Source organism: Danio aesculapii, chromosome 10, assembly GCF_903798145.1.
Source record: "Danio aesculapii chromosome 10, fDanAes4.1, whole genome shotgun sequence".
NCBI lineage: Eukaryota > Metazoa > Chordata > Actinopteri > Cypriniformes > Danionidae > Danio > Danio aesculapii.
In genome coordinates this window covers 9,117,522-9,131,092 of record NC_079444.1, presented here as the reverse complement: position 1 = coordinate 9,131,092, position 13,571 = coordinate 9,117,522, and the positions used below count along the sequence as shown (strand labels likewise).

At 36.7% G+C, this 13,571-nt stretch overlaps 1 protein-coding gene across 1 annotated transcript in view; it reads left to right on the top strand.

Annotated features, from left to right (window-relative positions):
* The window catches only part of smc5 (structural maintenance of chromosomes 5), a 30,225-nt gene extending 16,654 nt beyond the window's left edge, over positions 1-13,571 (top strand). Inside the window, exons 12-24 of the mRNA XM_056467094.1 lie at positions 4,622-4,716; positions 4,796-4,928; positions 5,326-5,499; positions 6,266-6,435; positions 6,541-6,664; positions 6,837-6,959; positions 10,489-10,617; positions 10,709-10,804; positions 10,965-11,069; positions 11,139-11,258; positions 12,332-12,511; positions 13,109-13,204; positions 13,277-13,571. Coding sequence (XP_056323069.1) covers positions 4,622-4,716; positions 4,796-4,928; positions 5,326-5,499; positions 6,266-6,435; positions 6,541-6,664; positions 6,837-6,959; positions 10,489-10,617; positions 10,709-10,804; positions 10,965-11,069; positions 11,139-11,258; positions 12,332-12,511; positions 13,109-13,204; positions 13,277-13,408 — 1,677 coding nt within the window. The 3' untranslated portion in view covers positions 13,409-13,571. The remainder of the gene's footprint in view (positions 1-4,621; positions 4,717-4,795; positions 4,929-5,325; positions 5,500-6,265; positions 6,436-6,540; positions 6,665-6,836; positions 6,960-10,488; positions 10,618-10,708; positions 10,805-10,964; positions 11,070-11,138; positions 11,259-12,331; positions 12,512-13,108; positions 13,205-13,276) is intronic.

The following is a 13,571-nucleotide window of genomic DNA, read 5'->3' as shown; positions in this document are numbered from 1 at the left end:
GTTTGGTCAATGTCAGGTCTAGATCACACACATTAAGCTTGCTTTCAGTACTTTGAACCATTGCAGTGATTCAGCCTGTAATGTCATCTGGCAGCATTATTCAATTCAATTCACCATTTTTCTATAGCGCTTTTATAATGTAGATTGTGTCAAAGTAGCTTCACATAAAAGATCATAGTAAATTGAAACCGTGTAGTTCAGTTTTCAGTGTTTAAGTTCAGTTCAGTTTAGCTCAGGTCAGTGTGGTTTAATAATCACTACTGAGGGTTCAAACACTGAAGGGCAAATCCATTGATGTGCAGCTCCACAGATCCCGAACCATGCAAGCTAGTGGCGACAGCGGCGAGGAAAAAAAACTTCACTAATTGGCGAAGGTGAAGAAAAAAACCTCGAGAGAACCAGGCTCAGATGGGCACGACCATTTTCCACTGGCCAAACGTTTTGTGCAGAGCTGCAGTCCAAGGGCCCTATCATACACCCGGCGCAATGTGGCACAAGGCGCAACGCAATTGTTGTTTGCTAGTTTCAGCTCGGCGCTAGAGTCGTTTTGACGTTTTGCGCCACGCTGTTTAAATAGCAAATGCATTTGCGCTCTTATGTGTGCCCATAGGCGTTCTGATCTAAAAAAGGAGGCGTGTTGAGGCGCATTACTGGCATGTTGCTATTTTGAGAAACTTTAATAGACTGTTCCATAGACCAGAACAAAGCCGGTCTATTGTCCAGCGCAGAGCGTGTTAGTTATGCGCCTCACTTATACATTGCTTAATACAAACAGGATGTACAGCAATACGCAAATACCTTTACATATGAAAAAGAATTAAAATATTAAGGATATATATATATAGTGATGCACTGAGTGTATGCTTTACTAAAAAGATAGGTCTTTAATCTTGTTTTGGACTGCGAGAGTGTGTCTGAGCCTCGAACGTCACCGCGTCATTACATCAAGTTTGCGCATGTGCTAAATGACAACAGTTTATCTATCGACATCATGCATGTATCTTTTGGTTTTTCATTTATATTATTTTATTTTATTCTTAAAATCACAAGTTTATTATTAGATTGGTGCCAGATGCGCTGCTGAGGTTTCTCAGTCCCACCATTGCAAATACTTCTTTATAAGTATTTTGAATGTGCAATTGCTTTGTTTAAATAAAAGAATGTCCAAGACAAAGCCATTTAGTTTCTTATGAGTATATTTACACTAGCAGTGGAATTTACTGCGGTGCAACGGGGCGCCACCTGAAATCTTGCCTAGGGCGCCAAATTTGTTAGGGCCGGGCCTGGGTCCAGAGATACAAAAAATGGCTTTTTATTGCTTATAACCTCTTAACCCTTGGTTCAAAATTCATAAAACGCATAAAACTCAAATTTATTAAATTCATAAAACAGGATGTCTACATGGTCTGAAGATGATCCGAGTCTAATTTGGTGAAGAGTGGACCAACTGTCTAGGAGGAGTTAAAAAATAGAATGTTTTGAACAAAATCAAAATGGCGGACAGGAAGTTTGGCATAATTGGTGTTTCTGTTGTCGGCATGACTCAAGGAATAATTTGACACCTATTTCGTCAAGTATATGCAGGCAAAAGTTAATACCAAATTTGTAAGTTTAATTAATAATGGCAAATGAATGTTTTAGAATTCTTGTCCCATAGGTGGCGCTGTCACCAAATTTTTATGGTGTGGTCAGTGTGAGGCAACAATGACAGACCTAAAATTTGGTGTCATTATCTTTAACTATCGCAGAGATAAAGCCTCCGTTGTAGTTTGGCATCATGCTATCACATTTGTCGGTACGGTAAACAAAAACCATTACACCTATCGACACTAATTCAATAACTTTTTATCAGCAGAGTCTGAAGATGATCTGAGTCAAATTTGGTGCAAATCACGATGTAGGAGGAGTTCGAAAAAGTTTTTGATCTAAGGCTAGATGGCAGACAGGAAGTTCAGTTATTTAAGGCATAATTGGTATTGATGTTCTCAGGACAGCCCAAGAAATGTATCAAGACAAGTTTCATAACAATAGGCAAAATTAGTCAAAAGTTATTAGCATTTTTAGAAATATTGTTTTAATGTTTGACCAAAAGGTGAAAACTTTTTGAGCACCTTCATGGCACAGTCCCGAAGACACATACTGACTTTCATAACAATTCAACCATGTGTCCGTAAAATATAGCAATTTTTGGCATAATTCAAAATGACCAACGGCCAAAATGGCTGACCTGGGAAAATCAGACATCATTTGACTCTGCATGCTCCGCCAGATATAAAAAGACTAATTTTAAGAATTTTGGACAAAGGGTTAAGAAGTTATAAGCAATTAAAGCCATTTTTTTATATCTATGGACTGGACCACTTGGGGGCAGTGTGCTGAAACGCTGCAGCTAACTTCAGACTATGGCTGTTTCTCAATACGTGTTCTTTAGATTAATCAATGCGATTTTTCATCTTTGTGTTCTCATGTAACGTCATCATCAATAGCCAAAGTTCCGTTCCAAAACTCAAGACTGCAAGAATGGAGGAAGCATGAAAGTTCTTGGATGTGTTCTTATTATTGAGGACACACCGATGCAGACTTGAGCACCAAACTTGCTCTAGAAGTCCCAGAAGTCATTGCGACTAGAGTTGAGAAGCGCAGCATTTTATATAATTTATTATTCTGCGATATAACTTATTTACCTCAGGAGTTTCCCTAAATGAGATAGTGAAAGTAAACATTCAGTCATTCATTTTTTTTTCAGCTTAGTCCCTTTATTAATCTGTGGTCGCCGCAGTGGAATGAACTGCCAACTCATCCAGCACATGTTTTACACACTCATTCACACTACGTACAATTTAACCTACCCAATTCACCTGTACCGCATGTCTTTGGACTGTGGAGGAAACCAGAGCACCCAGAGGAAACCCACGCAAACACGGGGAGAGCATGCAAACTCCACACAGAAACGCCAACTGACTCAGCCGAGGCTCGAACCAGCGACCTTGCTGTGAGGCGACAGCACTACCTACTGCGTCACTGTGTTGCCCTGGTGAAAGTAAACATTACCATGAAAATCTTAATAAAGGCAATAACACATTAAGGGTGTTTATTTCCTGAAATTTATATTCAAATCTGTTTGATTTGATTGTGCAATGTATATTTGTAAGCTCTTTAAGAAGAGTAAATATTGTGAAAAGGGGAAAAAAACAATAAATCGTTGTATGAAGGCCTAGGACAAGTTTTGTTCAAATAGATCAGGGGTGCCCAAACTTTTTCTTATTAAGGGCCAAAAACTAAACTTGATTGAATCTAGTGGGCTGAAGGTAAATATAGATGCCATGGGTAATTTTCTAATTTATTAGGTAATGTTTAAAAATAACTAGAAAACATGCTTTATATTAACTATTACAGTATTTATTTTTTTCATTTTATAATGAACTCATTACAGTAAAAACAAAACAATCTAATTTATAACAGAATTACTGTTGTTTTTGCCTTGATTTGTTGTCTTCTAGTCCTTTATGTGTGACAGTATTTACATTTATATATATATAAAAAAAGCAGATTCATTTACAACATTAAATTTAAACATTTAATTTCAGTTTGCTTTTATGTAGCTAAAAAAGTTACATCAAAATTGTCATGATGGAAACTGACATCATAGAAAATCAGGGATGAATGTAGCCCATTCGGTTCAAAAGGTTTAAAGATAAACAAAAGTGAAGCTTTGGACAAATGGTGGCGCTAGAGTTTGAGTACGGAGTCCAAATTTGTTGTGGTTGAAGATCAGACTGTCCTTTATCAGTGTGCCAAAGTTTGCGCAAATGCTGTAAAAGGTTTATAGGGCTGGCTTAGACTCTCAGAGCGGAAGAAGAAGCCGGAATAATAATAATAAGAACCAGAATGGTTACAATAGGTGCCTATGCACCTCTGGTGCTTGACCCCTAATTAAATAAAAATACGAATAAAAAAATAATATATGGATATAATAATTAGGATAAACAGTAATAACAAATAATAATCAGTATATTTACAATTATTCATTTATAATATTATAATAATATATTAATAATTATTATTATTAATAATAATTTAATACACTAATAATTTTTTTTTCAACTTTTGTGAAACATTATTTTATCATAATTTAGTCTAAGAGATATTTTTATGTTAAAATGAAACAACATACTCTGACCTGTACTTTATGAACGAATAAGCTTTATACACACTTCATGCCCGCATACCAGCTGTTGGTGGAGAGGAGAGCTCATTATTACATGGAACATATTAATTTTATATTTTTAATATATATATTAAATATATATATATAATTTATGGATTAAAAACTTAAAAGGTCTGAAGGATAGTTGCAATATATAAAAATGAACTTTTACAAATAATGAGTATTTTGATGCTGCAATGTGTTCTGTAAATACAAAAGTTTTTTTAAATGTCTTCAAATTACTTTTGCAAATAGGCTTGATGAGATTTTAATTTATATTATCTGCTGTAACAGAATGTCATTTTAGTCCCCTAAGTCATGGTAAAAGCAATTTTTGTTTTTTTTTTCTTTTGTTATTGAGTCACATTAGAAAATAGAAAGTAAGTGATGTAAAACGAGACATTTTTTTTTCAGATGAGAGATACGCAGAGGCTGCGAGTTAACAGCATCATCGCTCCAACAGAGTCTTGCTCTAAACGACCACCGTCACGACCCATCGAGACCCTCAAGTAATGAGCATCATTAAAATGTCTTCTTTTTTTGCTACATTTAGAGCATATGTTTAATGTTGTTTTTGTTTTTTTGCAGGCCTTACGGCTTCATCTCGTACTTGCGAGAGATGTTTGATGCTCCTGAGGAGGTTATGAGTTATTTATGCCATCAGTACAGAGTTAATGATGTACCAATAGGAACAGAGAAGACCAAGGGCATGATTGAAACGGTAGGTTATCCTTTGATGAAAAAAGCGATGTTTAGCTGAAAGCAGAGTAATATACCTTAAATGAATTCATCATGTCAAATGCAAAGAAATTAGTAATATCTTAAAACTGTCTAATTACTTATGAGATGTCTTCAATTTACTTGATGCATATATATAGATATAACTGGTCAGAAAAGTGGGCATGGACTATAGTATGATTAGTTATTTCCAAACACAGCTATTTAGTGAATCATGTGAACATCTTATGCGGTTTTCATTGCAAATATTTAGTTCTATTAATCCAGTGCATTAAACTTGCTTATTGATTAATGAACAGTAAATAAATCAAACAAATGGTAACAGGTATTAATTTTTGTGAGTAAATTCACAATTGTATTAATGTTTAAACCTGTGGCAGGTGATCAAAGACCTTCAGTTGAGAACGATCTACACAGCGGAGGAGAGGTATAATGTGAAGAAGTCTGCTTACTCCAATAATGTGGTCTCCAGTAACTCGGCTCTGCGACCACCACAGTACCTGACTACAACCATAGATGTAGAGGAGAGACGACAGCTGGAGGAGCAGCTAAGGGTCAGATACTAAATTGACACACTATTACCACTGATTTAAAGGTGCCATATAATATATGTATGTAAATGTGTGTAAGGGTGGGGTTAGTTGTTGCAGCCTCTTTTTTTTCCTGGTTAATATTACAGGAAATAGTAGGTCATGAATATGAAAGTCTTGTAAATGTTTTAGCAGTAAACTTTGTAAAAACCCTGTTTGGGGCATTATATTTTAATAAAAACTTCACTTCCCAATGCAATAAGCAGTGAACTGCTCTTTCTGTCAGTATTTTTCAGAGACAACCAAATCATCCATAACCTCAGATAAAATTAACAGATGCACAAGTAGAATAAAAGAAGGCCACGTATAGTATGTTAAATAGAGATGTTTAGATTTTATTTAGATTTTATTGTAAATTCTTACAGATTAAATTTATATATATATATATATATATATATATATATATATATATATATATATATATATGCACTTTTTTCATACGTTTTGAAGCCTGTAAAATTCCAAGCAATCTACTAAACATGATATATAATAAAAACTGGACAAACAAAAGATTTACATCCATTTTTTGATTCATTTAATACTTAAAACAAGTGAAAACATGAAGTGTAAAAATATTTGTTTGGAATAGACATCGATCGAATAAAAAAATATATAAAAATGTTTTTGGCCCAGCGATCTCTTTTTGTACAAATTTCTTAAGCTCTATGGCCTTTTGTGCCACAATTTTTCCTCTGCTAAATGACCTTACATTTGACACTTGCATCAACAGGCAGCAGAAAGGCAGAAGCAGAGCATTGATCAGCGGATGGCAGCCATTCGGGAGCAACAAGCTAACCTGGACCGTCGCGATAATGAGCTACGTGCTAATAAGAAGAAACTGTCTGATCTGAAAAGCAAGAAGAGACAGCTGGAGCAGAAAATCAGCACAAAGCAGGACAGGTACTATTTGTTTCTATTATTATTTGTTGGTTTATTATTATTATTATTATTATTATTACTTATTATACACACCCTATATGTTTTATATGTTTATTTACTTATTAGCTTGAGGCAGATGGAGCAGAATGAGATCAACTTGGTGGCAATCGAGGAGGAAGCAAATGCCAAGATTGCTGCTGTCAACAACAAAAAAGTGACCATAATGGGGGAGTATTTGAGTCACCTGCAGGTGTGTTTGTGCTTCATCAGGGTGATTTTCTGATTTTGACTGTAATTTAATAATGCATCTATTTTAGAAGTTACTTTGAAACAATAATTATTGTGGCAAATGCTATACAAATAAATTTGAATTTCTGCTCTCGAATGCTCTGTGCTTATCAATGATTTGTGTGTTTGTGTAGTCAAAGGCCAGGCTAAATATGGAGAAGGTGTATTTGGCTCTCCAGAGTGCAGGTCTCAGTGCTGAGAAAACCAAACTGGAGACAGACGTTCGAGACAGTTCAGCTGAACTCAAGAGAGCAGAGGTGAGACAATCTGTCACCTGTCATTTACAGCGCATATTTTTACTGTAAACCTACATTTATTTAGTGAAATGGGTTACTTAACAATTAAATTTAAGTCCAAATATCATAGAACAGTCTTCAATATATCTTCCTGTTCAACAGAAGAAAGAAGCTCAAACAACTGGAGGAGAGTAAATGATGACCACATATTTATTTTTATAAAACAAAGATTTCTGTCAAAAATATGAGCTTTCTGTTCATCAAAGTATGATACTTAATATGTGTAAATTTGCATTCACGACTGCTCAGATTGGACATTACAATGTGTTATGTGTAGGGATGCACCGATACCATTTTTTTTGGGGCCGATCCGGCCTCGATACCAAAATCTGTATCGACCGATACAGATCTGATCCCAATACAGTGCCATTTATTTTTTAAATGAACATAATGCAGTTTAGTTCTGGTGATGAACTCAATAAACCCTCTTAAGTAAAAATAACACACTATAGTAGGGCTGCTGAATCTGAGAAAAATCATAATCACGATTATTTTGGTCATAATTGTAATCACGATTATTCAAAACGATTATCAGTTGAAGTCAGAATTATTCACCCTTCTGTGAAATTTTTTATATATTAATATTTCCCAAATGATGTTTAACAGAGGAATTTTTCACAGTATTTCCTATAATATTTCTTCTTCTGGAGAAAGGCTTATTTGTTTTATTTTGGCTAGCATAAAAGCAGGTTTAAATATTTTGAAACCTATTTTAATAGCTCAATATTATGACATTGATCTGTTGTGGTCCAGCTTATGTTTCCTTTTTACTATGAAGATTTTTCTTTGAAATCTGTAATAGGCTACCACTGTTGACCCTAATCGTTGGTAAAATAACCAGCATTTTAACAAAGCCTGATATTTTCCTGCAGGTTTGAAGCAGACTAAACTAAACCATCTGAGGCCAGTTTTACTTAATAAATTCCCTCGCCTAAACTCGCCGCGAATGAGATGGAGAAACTTAAAGCATGTCTGAAAAATTATTTTTTGTCTGAAAAATTATCTTTTTAAAACTTATTTCTTTTGGTATAATTTGTTGGTTATTTTAATGTATTTTGTCTGTCCAATGTATTATTGAGCCTTTTCTCAAAAGTTTCAGGTCTGCCTACTTTGTGTGTGAAGAGCAGGTAATAACACTCTCTACTCCAGTGTTGTGAATGCGATCTGTTGGTTTAACAGACACAACGCAACATGATTTAGAAACAGCCATAATCTCCATGTTGCAGGTCAAAGTGAACCCATTTAATGCAAAACTAAATGCATTTCTCCACCCATAACTTATATTAACAGGAACAATTAGTCTTGCAAAAAGTGTTTTATGTTGTCATGAACGTGCAGTGCAGTTTGAATTGGGAATGAATGGAGAATGATTGACAGGCGCAGCAGCGCGAATCGCTGAACTGAACATGAATTTAACCACTTGAATATTCATCTGTGTTTTACATTAAACTATAGAATGGCTTCAAAACATTTATTATATAGTAGGCCTACATGACAAGTTTCTAGTGCCTTATAATAGGCTACCATCTTTGTGGCTTTTGCTGGTTTATAAGTTACACAGAATATAGCGTACCGCAAGATTGGATTTGGATCGGTACCAGCTGGCCGATATAAATAAAAATATGTGGTAATCCGATCTACGTATCGGGATTGGTGCATCCCTAGTTACGTGTTTGTGATGTTAAAATGGGATGCTGTAACACTTGAGACAGATGTAATGTGTGCGACATCAAGGATGAGGCAGGAATCAATTCTCTATGCTTTTTTTACTCAATGGTTTAAACAAAAAATGTAACAATAATAAATAGAAATAAACATTTACAAAATTCTCTTTAAACGAAAACAATGAGTGTACGCCAAATTAAAGAAATTAAAAAAACAAAACAATCCTTATGTCTAAAGTCTAAACTAGGCGACAGAAATAATGAAAATGAAACTGACATCTTCAGTGTACACGACGGCCGACCTAAACTAATTAAACTACAAAATGCAAAATTACACAGGGGCAAAACACACAAACTAATCTAACAAAAATCAATCTTGGTCAATCTAGGTCATAGGCTCAGTTTAGAATCACACAACAACCATCAAAGCATTTTACTTAAAGCCAACAAAGTTTAACAAGTAAACTCGAATTACCACAGTAAAACTGAGATAATAAATCACTAAACAGTCTAAGCATGCCAAAACAAATTGCGTGGAGCACAAAGGGTAAACCGAGGCAGAGAGCATACCACACACTGATCAGTCGGAGCTTTAAATCCTCACAGCTCGTCCGGGTATTGGTGAAACTGTCATCGTCATAATGATGATTGACAGATAACTGGACAGATAACTGGACTCCTAAAAGTGGAGTAAGAATCGGAGAGAAGGGTGAGGAAAATAAATACACCAAAAAAAAAAACTAACATCAAACATATCACAATGTTTGACATCATAAACATAGCAATGGATGGGAAAAACAACAAGCCTTACTTCCTGGAGTATAGGTCCAGTACCTGCTGCTTATTACAGATTTATTTTTTCAAACTGTTAACATTAACAATAGCATTAATACCTTAGTTTAATTTTTATATTTAATCCGTTAGGGTTGTGTTTCTAATGCTTATGAAAATGATGCATTTCTTTTCTGTGATGCCTAGAACAGTGATCTTTTACTGGTATTGATACATACTACTGAAATGTTGATTATACTCTGATACTACTGGTTTACACATCAATATCAATTGCATATTTACATAAAGATTAGAAATCTGAATATACAGCGCAGAAATTAGAAGAAGTATTGAAGTATTGAACACATCAGCCTGTTTTTCAGAAAACATATTTCTAAAGATGCCGTTGACTTGAAATTTTCCCAGAATGTTGGTAACAACCAAAGTAATTCATGAAAAGAAAATAAGTCTAATTAGTTTACAAAATAAAATAAAATGACACAGGGAAAAAGTATTGAAAACATTAAAAAAGGGAAGTGTGTAGAAAGGCAGTGAAAGCCCAGACAGCAGCTGAAATCTCTCTGTAGTTATTCAGTAACTCCCCGTTCTTTGTCATTGTAAATTAATATTTGCAGCTTCAGTCCAACATCTACATTAGCAGGATTATAAAGATGAAACCAGAGTGGACATTTCAGCAAGACAATGATCCAAAACACAGCCGAGGAAACTCTCAAATGCTTTCAGAGAAAGAAAATAAAGCTGCTCAAATGGCCCAGCCAATCACCTGACTTAAATCCAATAGTAATACAAAATAAAGCTCAGATTTGATAGACGAGAAACACAGAACCATCAAGATTTTTACACTCTGTTGAAGTCTGTAGGAACTCACACCTGAGCAATTCATGTGACTTCATTCTCCATATGTGTGCGTGTGTGTGTGTGTGCGTGTGTGTGTGCGTGTGTGTGTGTGTGTGTGTGTGTGTGTGTGTGTGTGTGTGTGTGTGTGTGTGTGTGCGTGTGCGTGTGTGTGTGTGTGTGTGTGTGTGTGTGCGCAGGTAGACTATACCAAGTTGGACAAGATAAAGACCAATCTGTTGATGACGTGTAAGACCCTGATGAAACGGGCCAGTGAGATCTGTAACATGACTCCAGGAGAGACAGCCGTCCCGGAGGAACTACATGCAGTGAGCTCAGTCTACTCAGACTCCCCTACTTCTGCTTCATTCAAGCTTTAATCCTGTATCACATGACATTGTTTTTGTGTGCTCTCTTCAGGCCTTCAGCCTGTTGCCTGAAACTCTGGATGAGATCGATGCCATGCTAAATGAGGAGAGAACCAGAGCTGAGTGTTTCACAGGCCTCAGTGATGCTGTAAGACAGATTAAGCTCATTCAAATAACACTGCTGTGCTTGAATAGTAATTCAGCTGTAAGATGCATGCATGGCTGGAAAACCTAACACAGCATTATAGCGAGAGGAGAAGGATGGTTATATACTGGTCATTTCATACACTGGTGGTCTTGGCATTCAGGTGGTGGACGAATATAACAGACGTGAGCTGGAGATAAAGAACTTGGAGAAGGAGCTGGACGATAAGACTAATGAACTGACAACCTATAGAAGAAACATTGCAGAGGTGCGTTCATGCAAAACCCAGTCACACAGTCATCGTCAGAGTTCCTGATCATGTCTGTGTGTTTCTCAGGCTAAAGAGCGCTGGCTGAATCCCCTGAAGAAGCTGGTGGAGCAGATCAATGTGCGCTTCAGTGATTTCTTTCAGTCTATGCAGTGTGCGGGAGAGGTGGATCTGCACTCAGAGAATGAGGTGAGGACGTGTTTCTGAGCTTTCTACAATAGTCTGACCATCATTGCCTGTTGAGCTCTCGTATGCTTTCATAACACCATGTCAGGCTGTGCTGTTCTCTCATATTCAGCTACAGACTTTTATCTGTCTATCTTTTATATGTCACTAGGAAAGTCTACAAGTAGCCTGGAACATTTAACAGTGTTAAATCATAGTATAGCATGCTAACATTGTGCTACACATGGTTAAATATGTGAAAGCAGCATGTAAAACAGCTGTTAATAACAATAGTTAGGTAAACACAGCATGTTTATTCTAGCAAATGGGTTAAAATAATTAAACCATGTCAGGAACAGCTAAAATGCCAGTCATGTTAACAACATGCAACCTTATGCTAGCTCAAGTGTGCTAGAAACGTCTTGGCCACATGCTAGAACTCATTTAGCCACATGTTGAAACACGTCAGCAAAGTGTTAATTCATTCTAGCAGTGCTAATCATGCTGGCGACAGGTTTGTGTCAGTGATGTTCTACACTTTAAGTCACATTAGCCATGTTAAGACACTAAAAATGTGCTAGAAATTTGCTAACCATTCTAACATGCTAATTCAGCATTAATGTGGCAATTTGTGTTAGTGGTGTATTGAATGTTGTAAATTATGTTAGCCATGTTATAACATGCTAGCGCGCTAAAATATACCATATGGTAAAATGTTAGAAACATGGTAGCAAGATTTTAATCCTTGTTATTACACGGCTAACTGAAGTACTTGATTCTGATTGGTCAATCACAACTGAATAACATGTAGGTTAGCTTGGATGCATTTAGCCATTTTGTTTCTGTCAGCTTTATATTTAATAGTAAATCATTACATCTCAGATCAACATTTTGTGTCTAAGTATTTAGTTTTGCAGCAAGTTACCATGTAGTAAGCAGGATAATGTATATCTAGGTAGTTGTTTTCACAGAGCAAGAGCTTCATGTCAGGCTGCCGGAAAGCAACCTGGATGTGCTTTGTCCCTTACTTTGTTGAACGTTCAGGCGGTGCTTTCTCGGTTGTGTTCTGATGACCTTCAACATCTGATGTGTTTCAGGAGGAGTACGATAAATATGGCATTCGCATCCAGGTGCAGTTCCGCAGGAACACGCGGATGCACGAGCTCACGCCACACCATCAGAGCGGAGGAGAGCGCAGCGTCACCACCATGCTCTACCTCATGTCCCTGCAGGAGCTCAACCGCTGCCCCTTCAGAGTGGTGGACGAGATCAACCAGGTCACATTTACATTTAGCCATTTATCAGATGCTTTTGTCCAAATCGGCTTATGCCTCATTTCCACTGAGTGGTACGGCACGGTGTACAACTGAAAGTTACGGTCGATGTCATTATGCTTTATACACAAATGCTTATGTATAAATGTTAAATACTAACCTTTTTATGAACAGGATTTGATTATAGCTACAGATCAATGATAATGCCAAATGGCCTACTGTAACATCTGCAAAACATACATTTAGGCCTTATTTGGGTTTATAAACATCATCAAACATATACAGTCAGTACAAACCTATCAGGCTCTATTTTAACGATCTAGGTGCAAAGTCAGACTCCATACAGAAATGCCAACTGACCCAGCCCTGTAGATTAACATGCTCAGATGAATCGCTCACCTAAAGAATAATGATGAGTTCTAGCAAGACAGACATTGTACGTTTTAATTTGACAGACTTTAAGGAAGCTTTTTCAGTGTAGTTGAATAATCACTCTGCATCCATAAGACGACACGCAGGAGTGTCTCAAAGCTGAACTTGTGTACGTTGCTTGATCGTGCAGGAGTGTAAGTTTTGTGTGACTCTTGTGTTTGTGTTCAGGGAATGGATCCTGTCAACGAGAGACGTGTGTTTGACATTGTTGTGAGGGCGGCCTGCGGTGTGAACACGTCTCAGTATTTCTTCATCACACCTAAGGTATGTGTACTGAAGGACATCTCGTGTGCCATTCACTGATATGAGTGTAATGAAGTGTTCGTGTGTTTGTAGCTTCTCCAGAACCTGCAGTACGCGGAGCAGATGACCATCCTCTGTGTGCACAACGGCCCTCAAATGCTGCCGCCAAACAAGTGGAACGAAAAGGCTTTCATCCAGCGAGCCAGACGCAGAAACCTAACCTGACGTTCATCAATGCCTTCATCTGCCTGCAAATAGTAGCAGTTTCTAGTGTACGTGTTTATAAATCAATAAATGCAAATGTTTCTTTAAGTGAAAAGGTATTTTTAAGTGTTTGTTCTCAATAAAGGAATGCTAGGTTCAGATAAAGACTCCAGTTAATGACAGA